Source organism: Capra hircus, chromosome 24, assembly GCF_001704415.2.
Source record: "Capra hircus breed San Clemente chromosome 24, ASM170441v1, whole genome shotgun sequence".
Classification (NCBI taxonomy): Eukaryota; Metazoa; Chordata; class Mammalia; order Artiodactyla; family Bovidae; genus Capra; species Capra hircus.
The window spans coordinates 56,224,577-56,237,077 of record NC_030831.1 but is presented as its reverse complement, the minus strand read 5'-3'; the positions used below and the strand labels follow the sequence as shown (position 1 = coordinate 56,237,077).

At 42.9% G+C, this 12,501-nt stretch overlaps 1 protein-coding gene across 3 annotated transcripts in view; it reads right to left on the bottom strand.

Annotated features, from left to right (window-relative positions):
- Nucleotides 1-12,501, bottom strand: part of WDR7 (WD repeat domain 7) — a 354,279-nt gene that overhangs the window by 314,006 nt on the left and 27,772 nt on the right. For all 3 annotated transcript variants that reach the window (XM_018039552.1, XM_018039554.1, XM_018039553.1), the window contains exons 5-8: nt 8,404-8,578; nt 5,673-5,749; nt 4,723-4,842; nt 340-485 (exon numbers count right to left, since the gene is read on the bottom strand). In XM_018039552.1, the coding sequence (XP_017895041.1) occupies nt 340-485; nt 4,723-4,842; nt 5,673-5,749; nt 8,404-8,578 (518 nt within the window). The remainder of the gene's footprint in view (nt 1-339; nt 486-4,722; nt 4,843-5,672; nt 5,750-8,403; nt 8,579-12,501) is intronic.

Below are 12,501 nucleotides of genomic sequence, written 5' to 3'. Positions count from 1 at the left end.
AGATTACATCACAAATTTGGAATCGCTTGCTTTTTTTTTTTTTTAAGAGTTATATTTTATTTGGTGGGAGTTTTTAGGACTTCAAACCCGGGAGACAGCATCTTAAGTAACCTTGAAAGAACTGTTCCAAAGAGGCAGAGGGGGAGAAGCCAAGTTATAAAAAAGTTTGCAACAAGGGGCAGGTAGTCTAAACATCAAAAATTACTGTTAATTAAGGAAAACCAGTTATCTCAAGTTAAGGAATTTAGCGCTTTTCTTTGTATGCAAGAGCCTGGGCTCACTGAAATCATGCAATCTCTCGCTTTTGATTAAAGTCCTAACTCATTATTTATTGAATACCTGGCAGGTAGTTTGTAAATATAACTCTGCCCATTTTCAGTCCAGATGATGACTTTATCAGCTGAGACAAAGTCACCTCCCGTCCACGTCTGCCCGTTTTCACTCGGACCCGAGCACAACAGGGAGTAGTCTCCAGCATCAAATACCTACGAGGAGTAAGAGATTCACGTTCAAGTCCATGTTGGTGTCACTTAAGTAAAACACAGCAACATTTTAACTGAAATGAAAACTTCTAGAATCACATTTAATAACCTCAGGCCTTTACAGTTGACTACCTCAGTTAAAGACATTTTGTCAGTGAACCCTGGGGCACAGTTCCCTTCAACAGGGCAACTATGACACGGCCCCAGCCTCCAGTGGGCAGGCAGGAGACTGTGCCAGCAGGGGTCAGGGGTGCTCCCTCCACACGGACAGGAATCCTTAGCCCTTCTCATCTAAAGGGAAGGGCGCTGCATCACATGACCAGTACCCAACCTCCAGGATGCATGCTGACGGCTCCCAGTTTTTTCCTATACCCAGTAACAATGTTCCTAACAAAAACCTCTAATACCAGTGTTAGAAGGGAATTCACTGTACCTTATTTCATTAACGTCTTACAATAGTGTAAACAGGACATTAGCAGACTCAGTTTTATTATTAATAACTCTCTCATACAATAGCCACATCCTATAATTTCACCAGCAACACAAACTCCGGACCTTCTGTGACCTTACATTTACAAGACACGTCCAAGTCTGCAAAATGCCTTTACAATCATTTTCTCATTGCTCTTAGAGTCGCTGCAGGAGGCAGGCAGGCAGGTATCCCTAGAGACAAAAAGCGGACCCAGGGAGCTCCCTGGCAGTCTAGCGGCTGATGACGCCGCACTTCCACGGCTAGGGGTGTGAGTTCTCAGCCCCTGGGCAGGGAACAAAGAGCCCAGAGCCGTGAGGTGCAGGCAGGAGACAAAACAAACCCTGACACAGATGAGGGCTACGGCACCTGCTCAAGGTCCCACGTCCAGTAAGCCGACAGAGCTAGGACTAGACCCTCATCTGATAACAGCTAGCAGAATTTCCCACCACACTCAGTGTTTGAGAGAAGTACCTACTGTGTTGCTAAAAAATTTCCCCAGGAGGAATGAGTAATTCAATGGTCGAGTTTTTATCTTATTTTTCTTTAAAGAAACAACAATGAAGTTGCTGTGCAGACACTCTTGAGACAAGAACAAACCCTAGCCGAATTCACCATAATTTGCTATAATATGTATCAGAAACACACTAGTACTACACGAATAGCCAAGAAAAGTCCAAGAGAGAATTACGGACACCAGCCCTCCAGCCTTATGATCTATTAAAACAAATTACGAAACCATCAAAAATAATAACAATATCAGTTCATGAATTAGTCCTGACAAATCAACAAGTCCACAAACAAGTCCTAGAAAAAATGTAGGAATACAGTATATTATGAAGGTACAAGAATTATTGTAAAATTTGAATTATTCAACAAATGGCGTTAGGAACTGCAGGATACATTCTGATATCCATTGGAATAAAGATAAAATTGGATCTATGGCTCACAATTCACACAAAATAAATTTCAGATTAAAGATTCCAAGGTATATAAAATAAAACCATACAAATATTAGGAAGAAAAAATTTTTTAAAGTCTCAGCTTTGCTGAGACTTTTAGAACATATCATCAACCATTTTTAAAACCATACAATAAAATATGACAATTTAACCATACAAAAATTGAAAACTGCTTTCTGGAAATAACTAACTGGGAAAGTCAGATAGTCTTGAGTCCCTTGGAAAGCAAGATCAAACCAGTCCATCCTAAAGGAAATCAACCCTGAATCCTGGAAGGACTGATGGAAGGACTAATGCTGAAGCTGAAGCTCCAAGACTTTGGCCACCTGATGCGAAGAGCTGATTCACTGGAAAAGAACTTAATGATGGGAAAGACTGAAGGCAAAAGAAGAAGAGGCTGGCAGAAGATGAGATGGTCAGATTAGCATCACCGACTCAACGTACATGAACCTGAGCAAACTCTGGGAGACAGTGAAGTACAGGGAAGACTGGCATCGCAAAGTCCACGGGGGCACTACTAGGCACTACTTAGGGACTGAGCAGCAACAAGTCTCAGCAAGCCACGCTGGTGGGCTGCGGCACGCCCACACGCTGTGTGTGTATGCATGTCCCTGATGAGTCAGGAAACTCAGTGCCTGTCTACATACTTACTGTCTACTCGGCTTTGCTCTCGTAGCTATCTCACATTGGGTTGCCTGCGTTTTCCTTCTTGATCTGTAGGAGTTGTTTTTTGTTGGTAACAGAAGAGTCTCTCATCATGCTGCATACCATGGCTCTCTTCTCATTCTGTGGGTTGTCCTTTTACTCTCGTGTGTGCATTTAAGAGAAAGCTGCCCTCACGTGGATATAAAAGACTTACAATGGGCACACGAGAAACTGGTGTTAGCTACTGCCTCTGGGGAGGGGAAGAGACCTATCTGGGGGGGAAGGGGTGCCTATTTTTCACTGTATCCTCCTGCAGTCTGTTTTCACTTTTATTTGAATGTGCTTTAAACTTTAAGACAGAGGAAGAATCCCAGATAGTGAACACAGCTGAGCAGCTGCTAGCCTTCTTCTCCAAGCTTTTTCCCAAACAGCAGCCATGCAGCCCTTCCGTGGTGAGGCTCCCCTCTGACGCAGGACCACATGGCAGTGATGAGAGCGGCGGCCGCCACCAGGCTGCCTGAGCCATGTAACCTCCGTTACTTACAACCACCATCACTTGTATAACCTTAGCCAAAGCAGCCACCCTCCTCACCCCTCAGTTGCCTCATCTATAAAATGGGCAAAGCCACCATTCCCAGAGTGAAAAGTAGCCTCTAAAGTGGCCCCACTGAGGGCCAACTCCTGGTTTTCCATCCTTGTGGAAGCCTCTCTCCTGAGTGCAGGCTGCATCCTGTGACATTTCTAGAGAATTGAACACGGCAGAGGGGATGCAATCTTAGCTCCAGGGTTGGGAGGGTCTCGGCCACACCTCTTGCTCACCGACTCGGAGGAAAGACAGCTGCTGTGTTGTGAGCTGTCCTAATGGAGAGGCCCACATGGCAGAGAACTAGGGTCTCCAGCCCACAGTCAGCAGGACCTGACAACTGTCAACCAGCAGATGAGTAAATCTGGAAGCTGAGCCCCCGCCAAGGTGAGCCCTGGGACGGGGTGGTCGTCCCAGTCAAAACCCCTTCATCACAGTCTGTGAGAGATCCTGGGCCAGAGGTACCCAGCTAAACCATGCCTGGATTCCTGATCACAGGAACTGGGTGATGATTCACATTTGTTGTTTTAAACGACTAACTTTTGAAGTAATGTTTTATACAGGATTCAGTTCAGTTCAGTCGCTCAGTCGTGTCCAACTCTTTGCGATCCCATGAATCGCAGCACGCCAGGCCTCCCTGTCCATCACCAACTCCCGGAGTTCACTCAGACTCACGTCCATCGAGTTGGTGATGCCATCCAGCCATCTCATCCTCTGTCGTTCCCTTCTTCTCCTGCCCCCAATCCTTCCCAGCATCAGAGTCTTTTCCAATGAGTCAACTCTTCGCATGAGGTGGCCAAAGTATTGGAGTTTCAGCTTTAGCCTCATTCCTTCCAGAGAAATCCCAGGGCTGATCTCCTTCAGAATGGACTGGTTGGATCTCCTTGCAGTCCGAGGGACTCTCAAGAGTCTTCTCCAACACCACAGTTCAAACGCATCAATTCTTCGGTGCTCAGCCTTCTTCACAGTCCAACTCTCACATCCATACATGACCACAGGAAAAACCATAGTCTTGACTAGACGGAACTTAGGTAACCAATATATCACCCCTCAGATTGTTATTTCCAAACAACACATGGAAAGCTTTGGAAAATATGGTAGGCACTATGGTAAGTAATCAAAACTTGCTGGCTCTTCTTCTATCATGGAAACATTAAAGTCTAGCGATGTGAAAAGCAATATGCACCTTTCACCATTAGCTCTAAAGTGACCAAAGAAGACCTTCCTGACTCCAAGACGTCAGAAAAGGATGGCACTTGGGGATGAAAACCTACAAAGATACGTCCCAACTTTCAGAAAACTCACTGCCATTGCCCATGCCGCACTGACAAGACAACGAAGAGCATGGCAGCAAGACACGAAAACTAAGAACTAACAGACACTGACCGAGTCACTCTATGGACCAAACCCAAAAAAGGCAACGATGTAGCCAGATCCCATACCTCAGAGTATATCAAAAACAGACCAAATATTTAAAACACTCTAAACCAAGTTTCTCCTTACAATTATCTTTAGAAGGCTGATAAACCAAAATCTTGAAGGGCAAAAATGCAGTTTGTTACTTATGTACAGTTATCTTACCCTCCAATACTTGGAGCACACCACCAAAAGTGACCTTTGTGTGAACGCACAGAAAGAGATGCTTTGGCAATTCTGACAGTAAATCGGTTTGGATTCTTCCTCAAATATTGGCTCAGTATCCTGAAAAGAGAAACATTTGTAAAAACTTTAGGGTTGGCAGGATTGTCAATTTAAATTATCACACAATGATAAAGAAAACAAAACAAAATAAAGACATCACTTGATGTGCTCATCAATTTAGCCCCTCATGTTGAGGACTAAGGTAGTAAAAGGCAGCCAAAATGTACTCTAACGTCACGTGGGCACAGCGTATTTGCTACAAAGCTACTCAAGATTAACAGACTAATGAGAGTCAGAATGTCATCACTGGCAATGACAGATGCTAAAAATGTTAGTTAATCTTAATTTCTGTCAGTTTTTGACATAAGCTTGTAGGTTAAAAAAAAAAAGAAAACATAATTTCCTCCAGTTTCTCCCAGACTCAATGTCTAAAAATTCCCTAACAGACGAGATTAGGATCTCTTGCCAGATACTTGATCTGCCTTTCTCACTGATAAAAAGCAAGAAGGAATTCAAGTCTAAGGAACCCAGAGGACTGAGACTGGCTTCATACCCTTTTAGCAGCGGTTTGTTTTTTTCCGCCCGCCTCAAGCAAGCTACCTTTTCAATTTAAACAGAAGCAGCTGAGGAAAAGCCTCTTCTATGCTTCTCTACTCCATATTCTGTACAATATGTTTCTCTGTTTTGTATCCTTGATAAAGCAGATGTCTACCATCAAAAGGGAAAACAATAATTCATGTACAGAGATAGCATTCTAGGGGAATCTTCTGCACTATGTCAATAAGTATGGAAAAGGAAAGCTTTTTCTTTCTTCCAGCCTATCATGACTACCATGTAAGACTCCTCAAGAACAAGAACAGAGAACTCACGTCCGGCCTCCTTTGTCTCACCTGCAGGTCACTTATTTCCGAGGTGACAATCCACACCTTCAAGATGCCCGTCACTGAGAGTGCCACCACGGTGTCCTCTAACCGAGAAGGAAGAAGCAGCCGGTTACCAGCGTAGTACGACTGCTTTCTACATGGGAACATGGTCACAGCGGTGACGTGGACCATGGTTTGCTTTAATGAAACTAAATAACAGCATGTTTTACAATCAGCATGAAAACCTAATTCTACGTTTTAGGAAATAACAGAAACCAGATTTTGAGACACAGGTTAATAAAGATGATCAAACGCGGAATTCAAAGAAAACCTGTTTTAAGCTGCGTGATTTCTTATTTCTAACTTGTAGGCTTTAATAATTTCAAATATTCTTGATTACCACGTCAACAATTAACCTTAAAAAACTTTTTAAGAACAAATTTTAAAAATTAAAAAACAACTCTTATTCCTCAACGTTCACTTTTATTTATCCTGGGGAAGCACATTCGTATCGTGTCTTCAGGGCACACCGTTCCTCCTTCCCACCCACCTCACCTGCCTTCTAGACAAGTTACTGCACACTGCACTCTCCATAGACCATGATCAAGAGAAAGACATGACGTAAAATCTAAATCCATCAGCTTCGGGTGACAGAAAAGTCACAGCACCACAGTGATATTCATGAATTCTGAGAGGCGGGGCCTTAGAAAGCAGTCTAAGGCAGGCTCCAGAGCAATGGAGGGATGTGTTAAAAATCACATTTTCTTCACTGATTAACCACTGAACTGTGGATAACTGAACTAACCTACCTTAAATTCAATTTGCTTATCTGTAAGCGAATATACATGAATAACATAATGATAGCACTTACTTTAATAAGGTGTTATGAGAATTAAGACACCACAGGTATAGCCCTCAGCCCATCAGTACAGATTAGTCATCACTGTTATTGAAAAGAATTGCTTACTATCTTTCAGTAAAAACTTTATTTGTACTGCCTGGTTCCCTAGGCAAGTTTAAGTGCTGAAATGCACTGATTACAATTCTATGATCACTGTATAAAGAAGCTAGAACTGCTCATAAATGTCAATTACAGCAAAAGTGCAATATACCAATAAACTCAAAATCCTCAAATCTCCACACACTAGAATATGGCAAAGCAGACTGAAAATATGTATGGTGGCGACGTTATAAATGGACAACATTTAGAATTGTATGTACAGCACAACATTTTCCATTAAAGTTGCATTCTACCCTGTTCAGACCATAATACAAGCATGTATATTTCACAGATGGCTATTTCCCACGCATTCCTACATAAGGCTTTATGTGTGCGCGTGCTAAGTCGCTTCATTCATGTCCAACTCCATGCAACCCCGTGGACTATAGCCCACTAGGCTCCGCTGTCTATGGGATTCTCCAGGCAAGAATACCAGGGTGGGCTGCCGCTTCCTCCTCCTGGGGATCTTCCCGACCCAGGGATCAGACCCACAACTCTTACGTCTCCTGCACTGGCAGAGGGGTCTTTACCACTAGCGCCACCTGGGAAGCCCTCAAGGCTTTATGTACCTGTGTACAAACTACTTCTGCCAGAAACATCACAACCCCATGTCTGACAAACTCCTCTTCACCTCTCAAGGCTTAGATGAGACTTCATTGAATCTGGGCAGCCTTCCTAGCTGCCCTCAAAGCCCCTTCACTGCCTTTGCTAATTCTAGCCTCTGTACTATTTTTCTGTCTTTTCACATGTTACACCAAACTGCCATTGTTTATATATCATCCTCCCTTCCTAGAATTCCAGTCCTGCCAGTAGTTCAATCCTCTGCACCTAGAAAAGAGTAGGCACTCAATAAATATTTGTGGCATGGCTGTTGAATAAAAAGCTACGGAAAACTCCCAGGGAAGGCAGTTCACCAATGGACACGACGTAACCCAGTGGTAAAAGCAACCGCTCCGGGGTCCGTCTGGGCGCCAGGAAGCCACAGGCTTGTTCTATGACCATAAACGGAGACTCCATCACGCTAAACTTCACCCGCCTCCTCATCCACACATCCTATGACGGCAGTAGCTGTGACACCGAGCACCGTGAGAAGCAGTTACTGTATGGAAATGCTAAGCATGTGCCAATGCTGGGAGCACTCTGTACATGAAGTCTCACGCCGATGGTGACAATAGTTACAGACCAGCCTTTACAGCAGAGCATGTGACCACGCACTCATCAGGAGGGCTTACAGGAGTACACCAAAGGCACATACGAATACACATTCAATGTTCAGTATTACTATCCTCTTCCCCAACAATTACTTTTGCCAGTTTCAACAGAAATGGAGAAAACACACTCATATATGTCGAATGTTAACTACACATCAAGCGCTTACCAGGAACAGTCATTCAATTGAATTGTGTATAATCCCCTCCCTTTTCGTTCCCTTCACATAAAATGGAAATACTTCCTACGCCTCTTCATAGCAAGTAACCAAACCAGGCCCAAGAGATACACAAACTATGGTTCCTCCTGACATGCTCTAAGACTGCCAAAAACTAGTGATTTATTCCTTGGAATGGAGACAATCTAACACGTTAAATCTTAGGTCAATCAAAGACTCCTTTATGAAAGTAGAGACAGACCACAAATCATGAGAGTCGCTATTTCTTAAATTGAAGAATACAATATAAGCAAGTATATTAATATTTGATACACTATAGAATCCTATAGTAAGCTCATCATAGTGCAGAAATTCCTAAAGGGCACACTGACCTTGTGTTCGGTGGGATCGAATAATACTCATGGAGCTGATCCAGTCTGGAGAGATCTTTGAGACTAAGGAGTACAACACTTCAAGGCTGGTGGCATCCACCACAAGGATTTCAGGATAATGACCATGGCACAGAAGCCTTCCTTCTCTCTGACTTCCAACAGAGAACTGATAGAACTAGAAGGAAAAAAATTTTTTAAATGTTTACTTAAGATACTTGATTCACATACATTCACCAAGCTTAGTAGGATGCTCAATTTCTCCAGCAATATCTCCAGATATATAGTACATACTACGATACATATACCACATGCATACTATATGGTACATATTACATGTGTCTATGGATACTTCACGACCAAGATAATCACAATGGTGTGATCACTCAGCTAGAGCCAGATATCCTGGAATGTGAAGTCAAGTGGGCCTTAGAAAGCATCACTACAAATAAAGCTAGTGGAGGTGATGGAATTCCAGTTGAGCTCTTTCAAATCCTGAAAGATGATGCTGTGAAAGTGCTGCACTCAATATGCCAGCAAATTTGGAAAACTCAGCAATGGCCACAGGACTGGAAAAGGTCAGTTTCATTCCTATCCCAAAGAAAGGCAATGCCAAAGAATGCTCAAACTACCGCACAATTGCACTCATCTCACACGCTAGTAAAGCAATGCTTAAAATTCTCCAAGCCAGGCTTCAGCAATATGTGAACCATGAACTTGCGGATGTTCAAGCTGGATTTAGAAAAGGCAGAGGAACCAGAGATCAAATTGCCAATATCTGCGGGATCATGGAAAAAGGAAGAAAGTTCCAGAAAAACACCTATTTCTGCTTTATTGTGGATCCCAATACACTGTGGAAAATTCTTCAAGGGATGGGAATACCAGACCACCTGACCTGCCTCTTGAGAAACCTGTATGCAGGTCAGGAAGCAACACGACATGGAACAACAGACTGGTTCCAGACAGGAAAAGGAGTACGTCAAGGCTGTATATTGTCACCCTGCTTATTTAACTTCTATGCAGAGTACATCATGAGAAACACTGGGCTGGAGGGAGCACAAGCTGGAGTCAAGATTGCTGGGAGAAATATCAATAACCTCACATATGCAGATGACACCACCCTTATGGCAGAAAGTGAAGAGGAACTAAAAGCCTCTTGATGAAAGTGAAAGAGGACAGTGAAAAAGTTGGCTTAAAGCTCAACATTCAGAAAATGAAGATTATGGCATCTGGTCCCATCACTTCAAGCCAAATAGATGGGGAAACAGTGGAAACAGTGCCAGACTTTATTTTTTTGGACCCCAACATCACTGCAGATGGTGATTGCAGCCATGAAATTAAAAGATGCTTACTCCTTGGAAGGAAAGTTATGACCAACCTAGGTAGCATATTGAAAAGCAGAGACATTACTTTGCCAACAAAGGTCCATCTAGTCAAGGCTATGGTTTTTCTAGTCATGTATGGATGCGAAAGTTGGACTGTGAAGAAAGCGGAGCGCCAAGAATAGATGCTTTTGAACTGTGGTGTTGGAGAAGACTCTTGAGAGTCCCTTGGACTGCAAGAAGATCCCACCAGTCCATCCTAAAGGAGATCAGTCCTGGGTATTCTTTGGAAGGACTGATGCTGAAGCTGAAACTCCAATACTTTGGCCACCTCATGCGAAGAGTTGACTCATTGGAAAAGACTCTGATGCTGGGAGGGATTAGGGGCAGGAGGAGAAGGGGACGACAGAGGATGAGATGGCTGGATAGCATCAACGACTAGATGGACATGAGTTTGGGTGAACTCCGGGTGTTGGTGATGGACAGGGAGGCCTGGTGTGCTGCAATTCATGGGGTCTCAAAGAGTAGGACACGACTTGAGCGACTGAACTGAACTGAACCATCTTCCAAACACTAATTTAACTTCCAAGAAACTTTGAGATGGGCAAAAAAAAAAAGGTTACTTTAATGGAGAAAAAGGTTCTCCAATTATTAAAGATGGATGCCCCCAAGAGTTTTTTAATAACTTGGCACTTCCTTGTGATTTCAGTAAGTGCCAGTGTGATCAAGGTTCACCATTTCTACGTATATAAAAGAACAACCTGCTTCTGGACCTGAGAAGGTGAGTATCACAAAGGAAACAATGGCCACACACTAGTAAATCTGCCAAAAAGCATCTTCTCCTTAGGGACGACTGCCAGTCGGAATACAGAAGGCCTAAATACCAGATCTGGTGAAGAGGAGGCACTGAAGATACACTGATTAATTTTTCTTAAACTGTAAGCCAAAAGTTTTTCAATCATAAAATTTTATAGCAGTCAATATATTTATATCCAATGAGTCTGAATGACATTGATGTATAATTTTTCAATTAAATTATCTATAAAGTCAATGCATCTAAATGATATACTATCCTTTTTCTCTTTATAAACTTAATGACTCTTCATATGGTTAAAAAAAAAGTAATATAGGCCCTTTAAATAAAAAGTGTATGTCCTAGGAATTCCCTGGCGGTCCAGTGGTTAGGACCCCATGCTCTCACTGCCAAGGGCCCAGGTTCAATCCCTGGTCAGGGAACTAAGATTCCACAAGCCATGAAAGTGAAAGTGAAGCCGCTCAGTCGTGTCCGACTCTTCGCGACCCCATGGACTGTAGCCTACCCGGCTTCTCTGTCCATGGGATGGCACAAGCCATAAAGTGAGGCCAAAAGAGAAAAAATCCAAAATGGATCACAGAGCTAAATATGAATGGAAAAACAATAACAATAACAAGCAATTAAAAGAAAAAAAGCTGTACACCTGAAACTAACACAACAATGTAAATCAATCAGTCTTAATAAAAAATTTTTAAAAAGAAAAAAAAAAAATAGCGTATGCCCTAATAGCATTGAAAAAGCAATTTTTAAAAGGCTCTGCCAGGGCAAGAAACAGTCACTAAGGACCTATATCACACTAACCATCTCTAAACATTTTCCATTGCTTTTCTAATTTGTGCTAGTACAAAAGGTTTTCTTTCTCAACAAATTATTTTGTTTGTTTTAAGGGAAGCAGTATGATGTAACTGAAAGAACAGAGTCCCCAGAGTCACGTAAAGCTGTTCTGAGATCCTAGTGATGGGAATGACTCACTGTGAGACTGGGGCAAGTTATTTAATCACTCTATCAGCCTCCTTGCATGTAAAAGGATATACTCCTATCTGATGCATAAGAATATGGGTGGGGCTAAATGAGACACCACACAAGAAAGGCCTAGATATCTGCTATAAATCTGAGTTCCCTCCTCTCCCTCTCCTTCCCCATTAAGACTATAAATCACATTTTCTATATACAATGCAATTTTCCCAACACTCAATGCAGTAAATGATGAGTAATCTGAAGCACAAAGAATTTGACAATTATGGAAGAATGGGGGGGAATACCAGGAATATGTTACTTCCTTGGTGGCTCAGACAGTAAAGCGTCTGCCTACAATGTGGGAGACCCAGGTTCAATCCCTGGGTCAGGAAGATCCTCTGGAGAAGGAAATGACACCCCACTCCAGTACTCTTGCCTAGAAAATCCCATGGACAGAGGAGCGTGGTAAGCTACAGTCCATGGGGTCACAAAGAGTCAGACACGACTGAGTGACTTCACTTTCACCAGGAATGTAGGCGAGAGGCTATAAATTCCTGTAAATTCCTGAGTTAAGTTAGGTATGTGAAAAGGTCATGTCTTTTACAGACCCAAGGCCAACTGCACAAGCAAGGAAAAGGGTATCATCCAAAACGTGGATTGTGTCAGACTTCTCTGACGCTCCAGTGACTAAGAACCTGCCTTCCAAAGCAGGGATCAGAGGTTCAATCCCTGGGCAGGGAACTAAGATCCCCCATGTCTCGGAGCAACTAAGCCTGTAGGCCTCAACCACTGAGCCTGCGCACCACGACAAGAAAAGACCCAGAGCAGCCAAAAAAAGGAAAAAAATAATTTTTTTAATGGATTGTGTCAGTCATGAATGGAATCATAAAGGCTTTAGCCAGAGTGAATTCCATTATTTAGGATGTAGAACGCTTACCCAACCAATAAAGGGGCTCCCACTTGGGTAACCAAGACACCTAGCAAGAGCAGACGCAGCAGTGACGACGG